Genomic DNA, 22,959 nt, shown 5'->3' on the forward strand with positions numbered 1-22,959 from the left:
AAATAATTATAATATTATAATCTATATTACTATAAAAAATAATTATTAAAATTCAGAATAATTAATAAAATATGTTTAGAGATATTATTCGCCGTTTGGTAACACTTTTATTTTCTAATTTTTTAATCACAAAATAAAAGTAAAATTTTTATTTTTAAAAATTTTGTTTTTGAAAAACAAAAATGCATTCTGTAACCACTTTTGTTTTTAAAGTTTAAAAACAAAAAAACAAAAATGTGTCGTATAAAATTTATTTTTATTTTTATTTTTTATTTTATTTACGTCGGGTCTAAGCTGGAATCGGATTAGATTCGCCAAATGGAGCACAACTTGTATTTAGACCCAAACTATTACTGCTCCAAAATACAATGAGGTATTAAATAACCGTTGATAAATGGTATCACAAAACTTTTTCATGTGGTATTAAACGATCCAAATTTCTTTTTTCTTTTTAGCAAGAAATTTAGATCACAATAACAACCGTTGCAATAGTGTCATTAGCCCCATTGTTAAAACGACAATGATTATAATGGTGTCTAAAAACGACAAAAGTTTACATGAATACGACATAAGGTTTACCATATCTAAAAAAATGTCGTTTAATTTAATAAACGACAAAGCCAGAGGTTTCCCCAGGCCCAGCCATAACTTTGTTATTCCATTTACCATTGACAAAATCAAAAATCAAAACTTGAAGCAAAAACACAAAAGCATAATAATTATATTCCACTCATTGATTTAGAAATTTTAAAGAATATCAAGAACAATAATTTACACACAAAAGAATAAAATAAATAAAAGAATCTTCCAAATCCTAAGAAGAAAAATTCGAGTTACAAAAGCCCCAATTATGGATCTTAAATAAATAACCATAAAATTAGATTGTGAGGAAGGAAGGAATTAACAGTATATATAATATATATTTATATCAAAAGATTAGAAGTGACAGCCGCAACAGAGGAAGAAAAAACAGAGAGTGGAGACAAGAACGACAGCTTCAACGACATATAATATCTTGAAAACGACGTCGTCTAAGATGTTTAACTGAGACTGAGTTGGAGAAGAAGAGTCCTTCCCTTTCCATTTGAAACCCGAAAATCTCCATGGCCATAGCTCTTTGATCATCGTCTTCTTTAACGACAATGTCTTCATCATTCCCATTAATAATAATAATAATAATAATAATAATAATAATAATAATAATAATAATCACAGATATGAGATATTACTCTCTCTCTCTCTAGATGAGGAATGGTTCTTTAAGTTTCAGTTGTAATAAGCATTGCTATATATAGACGTTAGATAAGGACAGCAGGTAAGTGATGGGCAAAGATAACGGTGCCTTGGTTTCCTCGTAAGAAGAGAGTGAAAAACAATGAAAAATAGGGGTATTTTTGGAATTTTAAAAAATCTAGTGGAGTAAGAGGAATATATTTGGAGTTAGGGGTGTTTATTAGACCAAATTCAATATTTGACATTATATTTTATCTGATTCAATCTAATTAATTTTAATCATCTAATCAATCTATTGAAATTTGATCGGTTTTATCATTTGATGTATATTTGATCGGTCAGTATAAAAGTTGGAAGAGGAAAATGACTAAACTAGCCTTACTCCACATTATAACGACTGTATCCAGCACTGCCGTTGTTGACGTTGTCAAACCCAAATCATGACGTGTCCAGTTGTAGATAACGGCTACACTCTGAAACTCATTTTATTAATTATAATAAGAGCCATATATAATTTGATATCTCATTCAATCTAATACTTTTCTCTTTCTCACCTGTAATTAGGTTCATATCATTCTATCCAATTAAACTTAAAAATTAAATTCAATCTAATTCAATTTAATTTAAAAACATGAAAAAAATAAGATAAAATCTAATTGATATTGAAAACGATTTAATAAAAAAAAAAAAAAGCATTAGATTCAGTTGAATTAAATTGAATAGGTTCTGGTGCTATATATAACATTATAATAAAAATATAATAAGAGGATGAAACATGATTTTATCCCATATATACACACATATTCAGGAAAACAAAAAAGACAAAGAAAAAGTTGATTATATAAGTTGATGATTTGGTCGGTTAAATGGTTATTTAATACCAAGAAATAGAATCGGTCATGCCTGGCCAGTTGGCATATTTTTTTCATCATATGCCACTTAATTTTATAAAACGGTCTCTTTTCTTCCATTTTTCAGATTTTGATTTTAGCCACTCACTATGTATGACTGAGAATATTAAAACTCATGATTTGGAGAAGTATTCTCTAGTGTGTTTTTTTTTTTTGAAAATTATTCTCTAGTGTGTTAGAAATTAGATCTAATAATATATATATATATATATATATATAGTTTGCAAGTGGAGTCTTGGAGATTTATTAATATTTATCCTAATATTGAAATATTTTGGTGTATGGTATGCCACAATTGGATTAAATCATGTGAAAATGAATTTTAAGGAAAAAGTTATGAATATTGAAAATGTTCCTCACTGAATTTTGGGGTGTGAGTGGGCCAAGAAGATTCAGGCCCGGTCATGAGTACTGGAAGACCACAAATATGTTATTTTTCAAATGTTTATATCTAAAATGGTAATTTTCAAAATTTTGAAAGCCTTTGTGTTGTGAATGTGAAAGATTGTATTTTTCCAAATTTGGAAACCTCTTGGTGAGGGGGCCTTACGCACAGACTTGGCCTACTTATGCCGAAGATTAGACCTAAAAAACATGGTCTGAGTTACTTCTTTACCTTTTAGTTTTAACTAGAAACAGTGAAGTTGTTGATACAAATCAATTTTCTAATGATAAGTTTATGGACTAAAAATATTATGAAAGATTTTTTAAGTTTATAAAAATTTACACGGTATACTAACTTTTGCTATTTTTTTTACAAAAATACTGCTAGGCGGTATTTTTTTACTGTATTTTTTATAAGTTACATACTGCAGTATACTGTGTTAAATTATTACTGGTGCTCTACTAGTGTTTTTTGGTTGTTCTACTGTTGTTCTGAGTTGTTCTGTTTTGTATTTTACTGGTGTTTTATAAAAACACAATATTTTTGAAAACTTTTTCGTGTGACAGTATTTTTGTAAAAATTAATCTAAATTCTAGTATTTTTGTAAGTTTCCCTTTATATAATTACCCTTCTTTTCAAAAAAGAAAAAGGTCTCTGCTTGTGTAGCTTAGCTCATTTTCAGAATTTGTTAGACATGGAGCATGATTAAATATTACTCAAACTGCAGATACAATGATAATGATGTGTATTAAATATAAATTAGATATGTTTTTTTATTTTAATTTAAAACAACTTGTTGCAGGTACATATTTTTATGCAGCAAGTTATTTCAATTTTATTTTTAAAATATTATAAATAATTCATATTTTTTCATAAATTTATAGGAGATTTATTATATACAGAAAAGAATAGCATAACCTACCACAAAATCTTCTTGGCAATACGACTTGTTATAATGTTCATCACTCTATGATATGATATATCATATATATAATATATGTCTATTCTACATATTTTTATTTAAATTAAAGTACATATTGGAGATGTAGAGTGATATAATATTTGTAAAGAATCTTGTACAATGCATCTCCATTAATATTAATATGTACTTTAGGAACATTTATTGTAGCGATAACACTTTTTAATATAGTTTAGTAATGTAACTAGAGATCAACCTCTTTATTCTGCTTCTTTGTTGAATTTAATTTGGCATAATTTTATCATGTGTGAAATTTAGTATATATATATATATATATATACAATTAGAATGTTATGTTTATAATGAATAATTTTTTATTTTGTGTGACAAATAAGGTATGGTTCCTTGGTCAATTTATTATTATTATTATTATTATTATTATTATTATTAATTTAAAAATTGATCGGCTTAAAGCTTTTTTTTTTAAGCATCTTTTATATACATTAGTTACATAATTTGGAATCGATATTATTACCCCCCTACTCACATACCCACTCAGGGGCGGACCGACATTGTAGCGAGGAGACAGTTGCCCTGAAAAAAAATCGGGAAAAAAATGTATATGTATTTTAATTAGTTACAACATATATTTGTATAAAAAAAATGATATTTATAGACATAAAAGTAAGCTTGGTGTAACAGTTAAGGTAGATACAAATATGGTAGAGGGTAAAGGTTCAAATTTCACTAACTACACTTTATATTTTTCTTTTTAAATTTATTTATGCCCTCTCTCCTTTTACAAAAAAAAAAAAAAAATTATGCCCCCCTCACTTTAAATTCTGAGTCCGCCACTCCACGTGTACCATTTATGGCCATTTGAGATTGGCTAAAGAATTATAGTGAGTCCCTTATATGAACTTGGAATGTTGCTTGTTTAAAGATGCTTTAGTCTAAATCTTAATAAAAAATTTATTAGATGGTACCTAAAATAACATGTGTCACTATTTAATTAGTCTAACTCATAAATATTTTTAAAAACTAATTATTTATGTGACATAATTAAGTGATGCCACGTGTCTTTTAATTTTACATCCAACAAAAATTAAGTAAACAAAATTACATTTTCAATAAGTTTTTTTCGTTGGATTTTTTTTTTTTTTTGAAAAATGGTAAGTAACTTCATTTAAATAGCTAAATTAGTCATTATAATATCTTGTAGTAAAAAATTTGTGATTTATTATTAAAATATTACTTTTTTTGTAAAAAAATTTGTTCTAATAATATGCAAAAATTGATTCAAATTTATCACATAATAAAAGTTAATTTTTACCCCTAAATTTTTTACAATATTAAATTTTACTATACGATTTATTAGTAATACCTTTCAAAATAAAATTTTACATTAACATAGTCCATTTATTACACTCTATTCATTTTTTTTTGTGAAATGAGTGATACTGAGATTAGTTGTTGACAAATAAATGTGTTTACGCGTGAACTTGTTAACAATTTAAGATAGACAATTTTTTTTTTTTAGATTGAGGAACTTCTTTCACTTTTTTAGTGAATGTTTTACTTTAATTTAAACCAAAAAAAGAATAAAAATATACTAATCAAACATTAAATTTTGTATAAGTTTTGTAACAAGGCTAAAAGATAATGAAAATACATCACAAACATTTTTTTGGTTTTGTAATTTTCATTAAAAATGGTCTTACAAACTTAAAATTTCAAGACTTTTGAGGGAAATATTGGTTCCAAAATCTTCTTAGGCATTAAGAAAGAGAAAGACATATAAAGAAAAGTGGGGTCCACCAGAACCCCAATCATTCATTCCATAATCCATATTATATGACACAAAAGTTGGAGCTCCCTAACTTCGAGGCATAGTCAAGCTCTTCAAACTTCATATATTTATAAAACTCGAGCATTGCTATTAGGCACCAGTGGTGCCTAGCACCTTTGCGACATATCGCGTTACGATTGGCTAGCGATACTCCCTAAAAACTATTATATTAAATTATATGGGACTCGATACTTAGTTGTACCAATAGCGATATTGACACATAGGAAAGTGCTAGGCACTACTGGTGCCCTTTAGCATTTCTCATCAAACTCAAACAACCCAAAAAGAAAAGAACAAAAGGACAAACAACAATCAGATTCATACTTTAAAACATTTCCTTAAAAAAAGACCAAAATAACTATAAAGCAAAAGCACTCAAATTCTTCGGTTCGACTCAATACAAAAATTCTCAGTGCACATTCTTTTCTTCCAACCTCAGCAAAAAAATATTCAAAAAAAATCTCACTTTGCTTTTCTTCTTTGCCCCAATTCTTGCCCAAAGTATCTTCCTTTCTCTTTTCCTTACTTTTTCTCCGAGAAATATAAAAGCTCTGATCTCCAATCTCTGAAAAGATGTTTTCTGCTACAATTTTGTATCCAAGGAAGAACGAATTTCAGTCCAAGAAGAAAAAGAAGAAGAAGAAGTGGTTGATTTGTGGTGGTTTTGAGAGGAGTGTTCGCTGAGAATGGCGAGCTCCAGCGGGACGAAGAACGATGTCGCCCCGCCTAGGACGCTGTCGAGAGGGATGACTAGGATGCCTACGCGGTATGTGGAATTGGGGAATGAGGACAATGCTGCTGTTGATAGTGAGCTTGTTCCTTCTTCACTTGCTTCTATTGCTCCTATTCTTAGGGTCGCCAATGAAATCCAGAATGAAAATCCTAGGGTCGCTTATCTGTGTAAACCCTCTTACTCTTACTCTCTTACTATTGTTATTATTATTATTATTGTTATTTCGTGTGTGTTTATATGTATCAGTTTTTATGTGTGTGAATTGTGGAGAATTATTCTATGTTCTATTAGATTAGACTGTCTTTGTTAAGTGTTTGAAATTGGCAACATATATAAAGAAAGAGACTACTAGTGTTGAGTTAGTTGATGCACAACAAAAATGCAGAGAATATTGGATTTTTGTGTTACTGAAAATAAGCTTTGGATGGTACTTAGTATAGTATAAGTTACCTTTGCCACGAAAACTTGCTGCAAAAGTGTTGTTGTCAACAGATTTTATTGAATTGATTGAATCTCTGCATGATAAGAGTAGGAATGGAGCTTGTAGGTGGAACCTTTTGTGTTCTTGGTGAAGTTCAATTTAGCCTTTAATTTATGAACGTTTTGTTCTAGCAATGCTTTCAGATGAGTATCATTCTGGTAGCTTTTGTCTTCTTCTTCTTCTTTTTTCCCTTCAAAAAATGTATTTAAACTGTTCTTTTGCAAAAGTTATGATTTCCATAGCTCTTGGACTAGAATACTTAGAAACTACTTATTGTGATACCAGAGTCTGTAGGAGAATTGATCTATTAATTGAGTAGCATGTTAAACCCGAAGAAGCTTTCCACCTAGCTTCTGTTGCAACTTGAATATCTGACTTTACTTTTCCTTGTTTTTTTTTTATAATTCATGCTTCTTGTGATTCATAAAGGACCGAATTGCAATATGCACTGTTTTAAGCATGGTTTATTAATTTTTCAAACTTGCTATTTGCTTTCATTAGGCCGTTTCCATGCATTTGAGAAGGCCCATATGATGGACCCAACATCTAGTGGACGTGGTGTTCGACAATTTAAGACATATCTCCTGCACAGGCTTGAGAAGGTAGGCATTTGATTGTTGGTGCATAATTTCTTTCCTATTAATTTTGTATGATGCTTGATGTTCCTTTTTGGGTGTATTTTTTTTGGAAGCTAAACACAACTGCTTGTATTATTATTATGTAGAATAATACAGGAAGTAAAAGGGTGTACAAGACTGTACCACCCAACCTACAAAGTAATGTTAAATAAAGTTCCTAGTAAAATCACAAAGCAAACAGGAACTATACAACAGTATTACAAGAAGACCTGTCAATCTGTACATAAATAAGAGAAAGGCACATTTCTAAACTCTTTCACATTGAACAACAAATAGCTGCCTAGTATCTTACTTTATCCCATATGGCTTCTGCACTATCTTCTACCCATTCAGACAATCTTTTATTCATTTTCAACCAAATTTCCTACCAGACAGCCACTGTCCCTGTCCTCCATAATAGTTTCATTCCCTGACACAAACTGGACAATGAATTCATCACATCATTGGGCATGCACCACTAGTTGTTGAAGGAGTTAAAGAGCCTAAACCATATATATTCATAGTGAACGCATGACACAAGAAAATGCAGTGTTTTGGTGTGTCAGTGTTGGTCTTTAGATATTGGTTAGAATCATGCGTGACACACACACCTATTGTAGCTAGGGCCCCCTTCTTATACGCACACTATGTGATGTCCTATTTATTTTCTTGAAGTGGGAGCAATAATTTTTTTTTTTGGTAGCCGTCATCTTAGGATATTATCTGATGTTACTGGTTCCAGAGAAAAAAAAGGAAGAAAGAAGAAAGTATAAACATGTAGACTAGGATCAGAAATTTGTAAATCAAGTTGTATATTTTGTGTTTTTTTGAATAAGAGACAGGTCACTTGTCTAAATTTTAGCTATTCATAAACATAACTAAAACTCAGATAAAGTAACAAGTAAATAAATGCACACATTAGCAAGAATTACAGCTGCCTATGATTTCTTAATGTAGTGAAAGACTCCATTCACTGGTCAAATCTTGAAAAGATAATTCTTGGCCGAATGTTGTAAATCAAGCTGTATTGAAAAACTATTATGATTGAGACTTGTCGCAGCTTTCTAAGATAAAATGCTAAAATATTTACGAATTTCTCAGACCTGAAATTTGTTTCAATTACTTTTGAATATTGCTGCAGGAAGAGGAAGAAGCAGTTCATATACTTGCTAGAAGTGATCCAAAGGAGATTCTGTTGTATTACCAACAATTCTATGAAAGGAATATTAAAGAAGGAGAATATACTAAAAAACCGTGAGGCTTGCTTTTTTAGTCAATACACATCCAGATCTAGCTGTGGGTTTATTACTATATTTTATAAAATAATTTTGCTGTTCTTTTTCAACATTTTAAGGGAGGAGATGGCCAAGATTTGTCAGATTGCTACAGTACTCTATGAGGTGCTGAAGACAGTGGTACCTCCACATCAGATAGATGCCCAGGTTATGATATTTCATTGGTCTTGGTTTTGTAGGTTCACATCTTAAAACAGTTTTTGTGAAAGGCACTCAGGAAATATATGATTAACTATTTATGAACTTCCGTTTCATCACAGACAAAAAAAATTTCCGAGGATGTTGATAGCAAGCGGGATCAGTATGCACATTATAACATTCTCCCATTGTATGCTGTTGGGGTTAAACCAGCCATTATGGAACTTCCAGAGGTAATGTAACCACTGTTGTAAGTTTGATTTTTCTGGATAGTTCTAAAAGAAAAATTCTCTTAGTTACTGTAATTTTCATTTTCACCGGAAATTGTATAGATCAAAGCAGCTCTTCGGGCTCTAAGTAATGTGGGGAGTCTTCCAAAGCCTAGAATTCAACGTACACCTACTGGACCTGATGACAATGTTCCTACAGAGAGGGTTCAGCCTGTTAATGATATACTTGACTGGCTTTCTGCTATATTTGGGTTTCAGGCAAGTTGTTCAATGAATGCTTTAAGTTTGATTTTCATCATCCCTTAAAAGTTAATGCCTCTTATTTATGCTCCTGTCATACCATGCTGTGGTAACTGCCTAACACTAAATGTCACTCGCTGGAAGCTCTTGAAGATGGAGAATTCTACTTTTTGTTGCCATCTTCTCTTTCCCGTTTAAGCTCATTCTTTCCTGTGGTTTGACACTATAAATTGGACTAGAATGGATAGAAATAGAAACCACAAAATCCATATATATGCTTTTTGTTTCTTATGTTTTCCTTGTGATTGAGTTGCCATCAAATGTTCAATATTTTGATTTTTAAGGTTTTTTTTTTTCTGAAAAAAAATGACAACCAGTGAAGAAGGTCTGTTGAGTTAGTTGCCTTTTACTTGTAAACTCACCTTCTAGAAGTATATGAAGGCTTAATTGTTGTTTTGGGGTACAGCTGACAGTTATGTTTTATGCTCTGAGAACAGAATTTGCCTTTCTGGGCTTGAGATTTTCCAACAATCCTCTCATTTTACAATGTTGTGATGTCCAAAATTCTCCAATGTTATATTTCGTAGTTGAATTTAGTTCGTTTGAACTAAATTTTCTTATGAATCTATCTTTAGAATTTTAGTTTACTGCAAATTTTTGTAAGAAGGAGCAATTATATCTCTGACTCTGTTTTTTCATGCTGAAATCTTGGGATATAAAGAAAGGAAATGTTGCAAATCAAAGAGAACACCTCATATTGCTTCTTGCAAATATTGATGTGAGGAGGAGGAGTTCTGAACGTCACACCGAAGTAACTCATTGATCTTTTGAACTTTCATTTATTTTGTTGAATTATAAGCTCTTGAATTGTTTGATAGATTTTCAACATAATACCTCATTCAATCAAACTGACTTGTTAGAACTTTATTACAGTTGGCAGCTGCCACTGTACAGAATTTGCTGGACAAATTCTTTAAAAATTACCGTTCGTGGTGTAAATATTTGCATTGTAAATCAAATCTTAGGTAAGAACTTCGCTGCTTTTCAACTACAAATTTATTGTTCTTAGTGTGTAAGAAACTAGGTTTCAGACCAATGATTGATTTTTTAACCATGTAGTGTCTTCCCTTACTTCTTGGCTCACAGGTTTCCACAAGTTACTGACAAACAACAACTGGAGCTTATTTACATTGCACTTTATCTTCTGATATGGGGTGAAGCTTCAAATATTCGATTCATGCCCGAATGCTTATGCTATATTTTTCATAATGTATGTCTTTTTTTTTTTAGCCATTTAATGTATTTAGCAGTTTCTTATAATCATTGTTCTTTGTGTTCAGGAGATATTGGCATCATATCGTTCTTGCTTTACATATATTTTCAACCATTTAACATTGTTAACGTAAGAGATATTAGGATCAAATCTTTCTTTCTTTGCAAATATTTTAAACCATTTAAGATAATTACCTATTTATTTTTGTTAATTTGTTTTCGTTGTAACTATAAAGAAAGTTTGAAGATGAATTAGGGAAGTTGAGCTCCACTAATGAAGTTAATGGCTTCATAATATCAAACATTTTACTTTACATATCTTTAGTTTGGTTGAAAGCAACACAATTTCTTTGCTGATATAATTATACCAGATGGGGCTGGAACCTCAGGCCTCCTACACACACCCAACTACTTCAGCTAGGCTCCAGTGTCTTTTTTGCTTTCTGTTTTTTAAACTGATTATAGTCCTCCCTTATCCTTAGTTAATTATCTGACTGATGGAATTTAATCAATATGTTATGTAATATATTGGGTCATTATTCTACATTGTAGCATTTATGCGTGGCATTTTTGTTTGGTATTTGACGAAACTGCTTTGACTATGATATAAACTCCTATTTCTGGAAGATGGCCAATGAGGTGTATGGGATCCTCTATAGCAATGCAAGTGATGTTATCGGAGACACTTATCAAAATGAGGCATGTCATGAAGAGCACTTCTTAACACATGTTATAACCCCTATCTTTGATGTGTTGCAAAAGGTAAAAAGGATGTTAGGTGTTATGAATCACTAATACTTGATGTTACATTTTAATTTTTATCTGAAAATAAATTTTGTTCTTTGCGAAGGAAGCAAAGAGAAATAACAATGGCAAGGCAAGTCATTCAAATTGGAGAAACTATGATGATCTGAATGAGTACTTTTGGTGAGTATCTTTGAATTCTTAATACTGTGTATATGCTCCTGAAGATGGTAAATGGCTAATTATACTTCTGTTTTAGGTCCAAGAAATGTTTTAGCTTAGGATGGCCAATGAATCTTGAATCAGATTTTTTCAGGCATTCAGATGGCCAACCTTCTAATAAGGTACTCTATCTCTCTGTACCTCTCTTTCTTTCTCTATCTCTATTTGAAAGAGAACGAACGGATCCTTGTCCGGTTACTACAAGATGTTTTATCTGGTTACTTGACACAGTAGATTACAATTGGCATCTTAGTTCGTAATTTGGTTGATACCTTATCATCTCCCTAATAATTTACAATCTCTTTTTAATATAAAAGGATTATCTGCTACGGTTTTTCAAAATAATAGATACAGAACTGTTTTATTTTATTGCCAATGAATTGTATGTATATGCATGCCTACTTTTATGTTCACGCTTTATACAGATGAATACATACAACTATACTTATGCTGGTATTGATATAAACAATCATATCTTATTCTTACCTTATCTTATTCTTGTCTTACGCTATCTTATTCTTGAGAAAAAGGGATGATCCTCTTATTTGTTTTGACAGAGAGTAAATCAAGCTGTTTCTGGGGCAAAAAAACCTAAAACGAATTTTGTTGAAGTCCGAACATTCTTGCATCTGTACAGAAATTTCGATCGGATGTGGGTTTTCTTTATACTGGCTTTTCAGGTAACCTTAATGCTTTGAGTTTTTGTTTTAGTTTAAGACTTTAACTTCCTATAGCTAATACATCTCCCTCATGAAAGTAGAATGTGGTATATGTTCCTGTTCATTGTCGTAATTCAAAGGTTCCTGAAATACAAACAATAAAGATTGAGTACACTGTTATTAATATTCTATCTTATGATTGATGCTGCTGTTATTTTAAAAAAATATGATTGATGCTGCTGTGCCTAAAGAATTTACAGTATGCTCAAGAAGTCTTGATGAGGACACCAGTGGTCAATTGTGATGGTGGAAGCACCGTGACATTACAATTTTCATGGGGATTAAAACATGTTACAAGAAACCCTAGCTATAATCTGCACTTGATCTTTCCAATTGGAAGAAAAATATTATATGCATACATATGTCCATAGTAAAGCAAAGGGTTTCCCCTTGTATTAATAAACACTTAATTAGAAGCACATCCATCTGAAGAAAAAAGATATTCCCACTTTCCCTTAGAAGCCATTGGATTAAAGGCAGTATGTATAGCCTTGAGATGGCAGTAAGCATTTATATATTTCTGAAAACTTTTGTCAGCATCCAAAATAAGTAGAAGAGTAACCCTTAATTGCTGTAAAAGAGGCATTTGGAGTTCTCGAAAGTTGGTAGGATTATATAGATGCTGAGAAATAATGTCATCTTGGTCATCATGAAAGGTTTTCATATGTTCCTATAGTGAATCACGTTCATGCTAGAATCTTAACTTGGCACTTATGAATCTAGTGAGGCTCAACTTAAGTCGGTGTGATATCATGTTGCAGCTTTAGTCTTTTGTCCTCAAGGATTGACCTTGTACTGTACTATTTTCAGGCTATGCTCATCGTTGCATGGAGCCCTTCTGGATCTATAGTAGCTTTCTTCGATGCAGATGTATTCAGAAGTGTCTTAAGCATTTTCATCACTTCTGCTTTTCTCAATTTTCTTCAAGGTAAATATAATATACTCCATTGGTGCATGTAGTCTATTTAGTTACGGTATAAATTAATGGTGCTAATTTTTGTGGATGATTCTAATAGGAGAGACTTCATTATGTTGCTAATGGCCAAAATAGGAGAAAACAAAATACATAGTTTGTACTAAATCAACCATAAGCATTTGTATCAACTACTTGAGTTCTAGCACTATTCTCTCTAGTTGTTTCCTACAGGTTTACTATATAGAAGATTTCTTATAATCTTCATTTATTTCCTGCAGCTACTCTGGATATAGTTCTTAGCTTCAATGCATGGAGAAGCTTAAAAATAACACAGGTGGTGCGATACCTCTTGAAATTTGTGGTAGCAGCTTTCTGGGTTGTGGTTCTGCCAATTTGTTACTCTAGTTCTGTGCAGAGCCCAACAGGACTTGTGAAATTTTTCAGGAGTTGGGCTGGGGATTGGAGTAACCACTCATTGTATGATTATGCAATTGCAATCTATTTGTTACCCAATATATTGGCTGCTGTACTCTTTGTCCTTCCACCCTTACGAAGAACCATGGAGCGTTCTAACATGCATATCACTACTCTTCTTATGTGGTGGGCTCAGGTGAGCATGCCCAACATTAATTAGTTTGATCTCTTTTCATTTTTGTTTCATTGTTTTTGCTGCAGCGGGTATGCATTTTTTTTTTGAAAACACAAGAAACTTAAAGTGTAGCTACCGTTAAATTATACAATCTAATGTCTAGGAATTAAACTAGTTACTACAGGAACACTAATCAGGAAATAATTGCGTCAGCAAACAAGAAAAAAAAATATGAAAATTTAATACACACAATAAGATAATTGTGCTAAACTTAGGAATTACTACTGGCCTGTGTCAACTTTGAAGTCCCTTTCTGGGAGGGATTCCTGTCCTCATGTTTGTGTTGAATTTACCTTTCTTTCTTACTAGCAATCTGTGTCTCTTATGGAAAACATAGTTGTACACATTATTCTTCTTCACTCTTTTTTTCTAGTTACTTATTATTATTATTATTATTATTATTATTATTATTATTATTATTATTATTATTATTATTATTATTATTTTGAGATCAACTTGAAAATTTTGTATATTTTATCACATTGCAGCCAAAGTTGTATGTCGGAAGAGGCATGCATGAGGACATGTTCTCATTGCTGAAGTAAGGAAGAAGCTTTTGTATTTTTGTTTTTGTTTTTATACAGTGGAGATTAGAGTCCCTCCCCCATCCCATAAACACACAAACACATCCAAAAACTTGAGCTAGCCTCAAGTGGCTATAGATGTGCTCTCTGTTTATACTGCTATTAATTCATGTGGTTTCGATGTGCTCAGGTATACATTGTTTTGGATCATGCTACTGATCAGCAAGCTAGCCTTCAGCTACTATGTTGAGGTGAATATTTTGTTAGAAGTTTATAACTTTAAAGGAATTCTGTATGTGAACTATGGATTTATGCTTATTTATTTTTGTCTAAAAGCACAGATATATGCATGCATGAAGTGCTGTTTCAAAAAATTTTTTAATGAGAGAGAAGAAAACTTAGACTCTTTACAGCATTGAGTCTTGTTGACTGTAACTAGGATAGCAGATGATAACTGAAATAAATACCAGTCAGAGTACTTATACAAAGCTCTAAGTAAGCTTAGCAGCACTCATTAATCTAAATAGGCATTTAATTTCATCCTTACTCATTATAACTTTTGAAGTGTACATGCAGAGCAACCCTAGCACTAAATAAACATTTGTAATGAATGATGAAGCAGACCGTTAAAGTTTATAGTGAAAAACCTTGTAATGTGGTACCAACTGTACCTAGTTTGGATATAGAATATCTGGCTGTAATTCAAGATATTAGATTTATTTTGTTAATAATACCAGAAAAGCAACTTCATCTTTAACTCATTCAAGGTTTGATTGAGGTTTTATGTTTGAAAAAAAAAATCCCCTTCCTGTGGTTTGTGCCATTAGCTTTGTACTACCACTTTTCAGTTTTAACATTTTTGAATATTTATTGAACTATTCAAATCTTGATTAATGTCTTCTGTTGACAGATAGCACCTCTAGTTGAACCAACAAAATTGATCATGGAGATGCCTATTGATAATTATCAATGGCATGAGTTCTTTCCACATGGTTATACATATACTTCAACTTTTCTTTTTCTTGTAATATTCCAACATTTTTTACTGACTGATTTATCTAATTGATTTTTTTTTCTTCCGCTGTAGTACCGCATAATATTTTCATCATCATTGCCATATGGACACCGATTATTCTGGTGAGTTAAGATGAGATGTAGATTTTTGCGCAGATGTTTTATTTCTCTCTTCTTTACACTTTCTCTTGTCATCATTGACTTTGTCTTATGTGATTGGAGTATAGGTTTACTTCATGGATGCTCAAATATGGTATGCTATATTTTCCACTTTATTTGGCGGGATACATGGAGCTTTCAGCCATCTGGGTGAGGTTAGTGGTGTACTATAGGGAAAATTGGCTGCAATTTATTAATGTAAATAACACTGTTTTGCTGAAAACTAACTATCAGCACTTCATTTTTGGTTTGTGGGAAGTTGGAAGTTCCTTAAGTAGTTAAGTTCTTAAATGATTGGATTTAATAATTTTGTTCTACATCAATTTTCTTAGATAAGAACGCTGGGTATGCTGCGGTCCAGATTTGAATCTGTGCCTCTAGCTTTCAGCCGTCGTCTCATGCCATCAACAGATACAGACCACTCCAAACAGAAAAATTTGGTAATGCAATTTTAGACAGTAAAGTACATAGTTCTCTATGATGTATGTATGTAATTTTATTTATGTTTTTTTTCCAAATAAAAATACACTCTGCACCAGATACCAAAACAAAATCTCTAAATGTACAATTGTATGGAGTTTTTATTGTGTCTTTTTCTTTATTCTGATTGTCTATAGAACATTATTTGAACGTGTCTCTCTCTCTCCTAAATGTTATTATATTTCATGTGTTTGACTAAAACGAACAATTTCAATGACAGGATCCATCACAAGTGCGGAAGAATATTGCCAATTTCTCTCAAGTGTGGAACGAGTTCATATATTCTATGCGAGAAGAAGACCTTATTAGCAATAGGTTCTGATTGCTTCTTTCTCATCAAGCTGTGATATAAATGTGGTGTTGGTTTATGCTTCTGATTACTTTCTATTAATGGAAACTGTCCAGGGATCGAGATTTGCTTTTGGTTCCTTATTGTTCAAATGAAGTCTCTGTTGTCCAGTGGCCCCCTTTCTTGCTCGCTAGTAAGGTACTATTTGCATGATTTATTTATCTTTATTCTGACCAAGATCCTATGTCATTATTCCTTTTTATTTAGCCTTTTTTTTAATGTGACAGATTCCTATAGCATTAGATATGGCAAAAGACTTCAAGGGAAAGGATGATAATGAATTATTTAAGAAGATTAAGAGTGACGATTATATGTACTCTGCAGTAATTGAATGCTATGAGTCACTTAGGGATGTAATATATGGCCTACTGGAAGACAAAGCTGATAAGATGTATGACAAATAAAATTTTCAGTATCAAGCTTTTATTTTTTTTGGATATGATATTCTTTGTTAAAACATGACCCCCTGTTATTAGAAGTATCATCAGAGTTTGATTTTTTGTTCTTTTGGGACAGGATTGTAGAGAGTATATGTAAGGAAGTAGACGAATGTCTAGACAGAAAAGTTTTCTTGAGTAATTTCCGGATGAGTGGGATGCCTTCTCTCAGTGAGAGATTGGAAAAATTCTTGGGCAAATTGGTAACACATTTCTTCCATTACATTTAAAGGTTTTTAATGCTACATATTTTGATCAGTGATTTAATACTTTAAGCTTGTATATTGACAGCTATCTGATGAGGACGATGAGACTCTTCTACCTCAGTTAATCAATGTGCTTCAGGATATTATGGAAATTATCACACAGGATGTTATGTGTAATGGGCACCAGTAAGAACTAATTTTATTCTGCTGTATCCTTGTTTTTGTGTGTGGTTCCCTTTTCCAAATTTTATGTGTACTTCAAGTTGTTTGTTGTAATGTGATTTTGCTTTTTCTCTTTTGTAGAATCTTGGAAACAGCTCACCATCACAGTGGTCATAATGTCAAGAAGGAGCAGAGGTTTGAAAAGATTAACTTAAACCGAAGATACAATAGCTCTTGGAAGGAGAAGGTACTGTCACAAGTGTAATTTTTTTTAATGGAGTTACTGAGATTTTCTGTCTTACTTACTGTCTTCCATGTTCACTGTAGGTTGTCAGACTTAATTTGCTTCTAACAGTCAAGGAATCTGCCATAAATGTGCCTCAAAACTTGGATGCTCGTCGACGTATTACCTTCTTCGCAAACTCTCTCTTTATGAATATGCCAAGGGCTCCTGAAGTTCGTGACATGTTATCCTTTAGGTTAGTTGTAATAGCATAACTGATTTGGTTTAAACAAAGATCTTTTATGATAAATTTTCTTGATAATGAATAGAATCTTATAAGGCAAAAAAACTTCTGAAGATTGTATAATCTATTATCAAGAAAATTTATCATAAAGCTATATTACTATGCTCTTGTATGACTTGTCTCACTCTTTTTATTAGCTTATCTACTTACTGTACAAGATTAGAGAGAGGGGAGAGAAGAAAAAGTCGGAATAGTAGTCAAGTTAAACAGTATTTTATTCTCTTTATTTTCCTTAAATTAAACATTTGTGCCTTTTCTGAATTAGTGTTCTTACTCCGTACTACAAAGAAGATGTCCTTTATACCGATGATGATCTTAACAAGGAAAATGAGGATGGGATATCAATTTTGTTTTACCTGCAGAAAATATATCCTGGTGAGTTTTGGTCTCACTGCATGTTGCATTATTCTTGTTGTTATGGGGAAAAGTTCTAACACATTTCAACCATTTGAATTATTTTTTTTAGATGAATGGCAAAATTTCACGGCTCGGATCAAAAATATTGAGAAGGATAAGTCAGACTTAATTCGTCAATGGGTGTCTTACAGAGGGCAAACACTTTATAGAACAGGTCCGGATAATGGTTTGATTTGGAATCTCTTTAATACTAATCACTTACAGAATCTAAAGTTAGAATCGCTGGTGTTTCTTCCAGTGAGAGGGATGATGTATTATAGGAAGGCTTTGGAGCTTCAGTGCTTCCTCGAATTGGCAGGAGATAATGGTTAGTGGTTTTGTATGATATTCTAATTTGTGGATTTTCCACACCCTTGTATTTCTATGTTAAATTAATACAAGGCAATTTTGTTTTAAAAGAAAAAGAAAAAGAAGATAAATTCTTCGTTTTATTTCTAATCTTATTGTATTGTGAATATGTTTTAGAGGTTTTCTTTTTCCCTTTTCAGCTATTTTCAGTGGCTACCGAACCTTGGAGTTAAGTGAAAAAGACCAAAAGACATTTTCTGACCGTGCACAAGCTTTGGCCGATTTGAAGTTTACCTATGTTGTGTCTTGCCAACTTTACGGTGTTCAAAAGAAATCCAATGATCCTAGGGATCAAAGTTGTTACACTAGTATCCTGAAACTAATGCTAACGTGAGTCGTCAATTGTATAAAATGATGTACTGGATGCAGTTTAAGGAATGATGTATTAAATGCTGATGTCCTTTTTCAAAATGTCAATTGTGTAGACATCAATCGTTACGTGTTGCTTACATTGATACAAGAGAGGACACAGTGAATGGAAGGCCTCAAAAGGTTTTTTACTCTGTTTTGCTCAAGGGAGGTGACAAGTTAGATGAGGTATGGAAAATTTTAACATTTTCTGCATTATTTTTTCTTTCCTAAATTGGGTAGTATATTAGAAGTGGTTGTTTAAAACTCAAACCTTATCAGAGAAAATAAATAAATTAGGTTAGGCCTAAGGCCACTGACTAGAGGCACGGAGTGACTAGGAGGAGAAAATGATGTGGGAAGGCTGGTTAAGAAAACTTATTTATGAACATAGAGTTGCTAGATAGGAGTAGAGTAGATGAACTGAAGGCTAGACAAAGCTCTTACCAGACAAAGGCTGTGGGATGAAAGGAAAAAAGACAGATTCAATTATACGTTTATAAAAAGACGAATTATTTGCTAATTAAAGATTTCATTTAGGTTCGATGCATACAATGATAAACACTTGCAAATAATCTTCTCAGATTATGTAACATCAATTTGAGGAACACCCCTTTCTACTGCTGAATTCATTCTCTACTACCTAACATGTGAAACTTCTCAAATTTTTAGGAAATATACCGAATCAAGCTTCCAGGACCTCCAACAGTCATTGGCGAAGGGAAGCCTGAAAATCAGAATCATGCTATTATATTTACTCGTGGAGAAGCCTTGCAGACAATAGACATGAATCAGGTAACATTTTTTCATTGTTCATTTGAAAGTACAAGCAAGACAAAAAGCTTAAACAATGATCTTGCTAACCCCTTTTTTTTCAGGATAACTACTATGAAGAAGCTTTCAAAATGAGAAACGTATTGGCAGAATTTATTAAGCCGCGTCTTGGGGACCGAAAACCCACAATATTGGGTCTGAGAGAGCATATATTCACTGGAAGGTTATTATTCTCTTCGATCTCTAGATGATGGCTTGCATATCAGTTAATGTTTGGTAATGCAAATCTCGCAATTGATGATGGTGTAATTTTTTTTTGCTTGTTTATTTTACAGTGTTTCTTCACTTGCATGGTTCATGTCTAATCAGGAGACTAGTTTTGTAACTATTGGTCAACGAATTTTGGCAAATCCTCTTAGGTAAGTCTAATATTCATTTTTTTTCCTGTAAATCTTATGCTAACTAAATTCTTATAGTGATTTTTTTATGTGAGACCCGATATTATAGTGAAATTTAATATGGGGTCTCACATATTTTAAATTAAATTTAAATATGTGGTACCCAAAAAATAAATTGCACTAATTGTTGTTTTCCTCATATGGTGTTGGACACATTAACTTTATGTTGCTATTGTAATTTCGTAATAACGTTGTCTTTACAGGGTTCGCTTTCATTATGGCCACCCTGATATTTTTGATAGAATCTTCCATCTAACAAGAGGTGGGATAAGCAAAGCTTCAAAAACAATAAATTTGAGTGAAGATATATTTGCAGGTATTATTTGGTTTGGTTACTTGTATGAGCTCTAAGGATATTAATACTTGACAACAATTGAATGTTAAGTTTAGAAGAATATAAATTTATAAATTAATAATGAACAGGCTACAATTCAACTTTGCGTGGAGGATTTATTACACATCATGAGTATATCCAAGTGGGAAAAGGGCGTGATGTGGGTATGAATCAGATTTCAAACTTTGAGGCTAAGGTTGCTAATGGAAATGGAGAACAAACATTAAGTCGTGATGTTTATCGGCTTGGACGTCGATTTGACTTCTACAGAATGCTCTCATTTTACTTCACAACTGTTGGTTTCTACTTTAGTAGTATGGTATGTGAGCTGAAATTATGTATTATTATTTGCATTGATTGTGATTGTATTGTCAATTCAATGGTGACATTTTCCTGTGTCTCACTCTCAGGTGACAGTGCTAACCGTATATGTGTTCTTGTATGGACGCCTTTACATGGTTATGAGTGGAGTGGAAAGGGAGATCTTGGAAAATCCAACCATACATCAAACCAAGGCTCTTGAAGAAGCTTTGGCTACGCAGTCTGTCTTCCAATTGGGGTTGTTGCTAGTATTGCCAATGGTCATGGAAATTGGTCTAGAGAAAGGATTTCGGACTGCATTGGGAGATTTCATCATCATGCAGCTGCAGCTAGCCTCTGTGTTCTTCACATTCCAACTGGGAACAAAAGCGCATTATTTTGGAAGAACAATCTTGCACGGAGGTTCTAAATACAGAGCTACTGGTCGCGGGTTTGTTGTTTTTCATGCAAAGTTTGCTGATAATTACCGCCTTTACTCACGTAGTCACTTTGTCAAAGGGTTGGAACTTTTTATCTTATTAATTGTGTATGAAGTCTATGGAGAATCTTACCGTAGCTCAAATCTCTATTTGTTCATCACTTTCTCCATGTGGTTTCTTGTTGCTTCCTGGTTGTTTGCTCCTTTTGTGTTCAATCCTTCTGGTTTCGACTGGCAAAAAACTGTGGATGATTGGACGGATTGGAAGAGATGGATGGGAAATCGTGGTGGTATTGGGATCTCACCTGACAAAAGTTGGGAGTCATGGTGGGATGAAGAGCAAGAACACCTTAAACACACAGATTTTCGTGGAAGAGTGCTTGAAATTTTACTTGCATTCCGCTTCTTTATCTACCAATATGGAATCGTCTATCACCTTGATATATCTCATCACAGCAAGAGTTTGCTGGTAAGTATTAATACATGATCTTCAATTGAACACTTAATCTAATTTTTATTCTAATAGTTATCTTGTTGTCTTTTTTTTTTGTTTAAAATTTTGTTCTAGGTTTATGGACTCTCTTGGCTAGTCATGGTAACTTGTCTTCTTGTTTTAAAGGTAATTAAGCAAATGGACATTGTTGAGTTGTTAATATATATTATGAATGGACAATTAATCATTTTCCAAATGCCATATTTGATTTTTGGTTTATCAGATGGTATCCATGGGCAGAAGAAGATTTGGGACCGATTTCCAGCTCATGTTTCGAATTCTCAAGGCGCTATTGTTTCTTGGTTTTATGTCAGTCATGACCGTCTTATTTGTAGTATGTGGTCTCACTATATCAGATTTATTTGCTGCTATCCTTGCCTTCTTGCCAACAGGATGGGCCATTGTTCTTGTAAGTATCTTGTTCATCTTATGTTATTCAGATTTCAATCCAATTTTTTACTCAGTGAATTTATATGAGCTTGTGTGTTGTTGTTGTTTAGATTGGTCAAGCTTGCAGAGGATTGTTGAAGAGGATAGGACTCTGGGATTCAATAAAGGAATTAGCAAGAGCTTATGAATACATAATGGGACTCATAATCTTCATGCCTACAGCAATTTTGTCATGGTTCCCATTTGTATCAGAGTTCCAAACTCGTTTGCTCTTCAACCAAGCTTTCAGTAGAGGCCTCCAAATTTCTATGATCCTTGCTGGAAGAAAAGATAAAACAGAAACCAAAGAGTTTTCTTCTGTTTAGGTTTTTTTTTTTTTTTGATATTCCATAAATAATTATTGTTTTCTTTTTTGAACCATACATAATTCTTTTGAGATTTCATTATACAGACTTTAGTTTCTGTCCAGATTAGAATCAAATATAGTGGTTGTATTTATTTATGTGATCAAATATTTAATTAGTCTTTTTTTTACATATCTATACCAGTATAACAACATAACAATATTTAATTATATTAAAAGAAATAGTGAAACAAAGTAATATGGTATACTTTAGTTAGAAAGAGCATTGTTACTTGGCACCCATAGTGTTTAGCATCACAATGAAATGTCGTTTTATAATTAGTTAGCAATTTTTTATAATATTTATTAAAGTAAAATAAGTGGGACCCGATATTAAATTAACCTAATAGTGATATTACAGCTCACAAGATTGTTAGGCACCATGGGTGTCTTTTAGTATTTTTCAATTAGAAATGTATTAGAACATCAATCTATAAGATCATATACTTTTATTTTTTTCAGAGAAAATAGTTATATATATTAATGAACAAGTTCATTTACAATGATAATTTTAATGGGGCTGAGATAATCAGCCTTCTAAATAATATCAGTATCCAATCTAGTAAAATCATGTGCAGTAGAACTAGCACTTCGATGAACACAACTTAGAGAGACACTTGAAAAAGAGGACATTTGATAAATAAATAATATTTTGAATAAATCATGAAATCTGCTATTATGTTGTTGATGATTGTTAACACTTTGTGAGACAGTGAGAGCATCAGTCTCTATATAATGAACCACAATTAATATTACTCAATTATTGTAAATGGTAAGAGATTGCCTTCGCTTCAATTTCTGTAACAGAACTTCTTATTTGGTTTGGAAATCGTAGCAATGACAT

The 22,959-nt window shown here is 32.3% G+C and overlaps 1 protein-coding gene across 1 annotated transcript; it reads left to right on the forward strand.

The window, feature by feature from the left end:
* The first annotated feature begins 5,565 nt into the window (after positions 1 to 5,565).
* On the forward strand, positions 5,566 to 22,234 carry LOC115701509 (callose synthase 7). The gene is made up of 42 exons (XM_061102139.1): positions 5,566 to 6,197; positions 7,013 to 7,113; positions 8,270 to 8,382; positions 8,483 to 8,570; positions 8,684 to 8,794; positions 8,894 to 9,053; positions 9,757 to 9,842; positions 9,965 to 10,056; positions 10,178 to 10,301; positions 10,931 to 11,065; positions 11,154 to 11,230; positions 11,307 to 11,391; positions 11,827 to 11,949; positions 12,799 to 12,916; positions 13,183 to 13,514; positions 14,042 to 14,094; positions 14,268 to 14,328; positions 14,988 to 15,069; positions 15,165 to 15,214; positions 15,319 to 15,405; positions 15,583 to 15,690; positions 15,951 to 16,045; positions 16,136 to 16,217; positions 16,307 to 16,470; positions 16,596 to 16,719; positions 16,808 to 16,908; positions 17,026 to 17,131; positions 17,212 to 17,363; positions 17,677 to 17,786; positions 17,878 to 17,982; positions 18,067 to 18,135; positions 18,317 to 18,506; positions 18,602 to 18,713; positions 19,197 to 19,319; positions 19,403 to 19,521; positions 19,634 to 19,717; positions 19,960 to 20,072; positions 20,180 to 20,409; positions 20,501 to 21,298; positions 21,398 to 21,448; positions 21,546 to 21,731; positions 21,823 to 22,234. The coding sequence occupies exons 1-42, from the start codon at positions 5,984 to 5,986 to the stop codon at positions 22,075 to 22,077; spliced, it is 5,769 nt and encodes a 1,922-aa protein (XP_060958122.1). The 5' UTR covers positions 5,566 to 5,983; the 3' UTR covers positions 22,078 to 22,234.
* Positions 22,235 to 22,959: the final 725 nt, after the last annotated feature.

Source organism: Cannabis sativa, chromosome 8 (assembly GCF_029168945.1).
Source record: "Cannabis sativa cultivar Pink pepper isolate KNU-18-1 chromosome 8, ASM2916894v1, whole genome shotgun sequence".
NCBI lineage: Eukaryota > Viridiplantae > Streptophyta > Magnoliopsida > Rosales > Cannabaceae > Cannabis > Cannabis sativa.

What these genes read in the sequence shown, in the direction of transcription:
- LOC115701509 (XM_061102139.1), top strand. Translation starts at nt 5,984, where the DNA reads ATGGCGAGCTCCAGCGGGACGAAGAACGATGTCGCCCCGCCTAGGACG. An exon ending in TCTTTATACTGGCTTTTCAG is followed by an intron (nt 11,950 to 12,798) that starts GTAACCTTAATG and finishes TACTATTTTCAG; the next exon opens with GCTATGCTCATCGTTGCATG. An exon ending in TTCTTATGTGGTGGGCTCAG is followed by an intron (nt 13,515 to 14,041) that starts GTGAGCATGCCC and finishes ATCACATTGCAG; the next exon opens with CCAAAGTTGTATGTCGGAAG.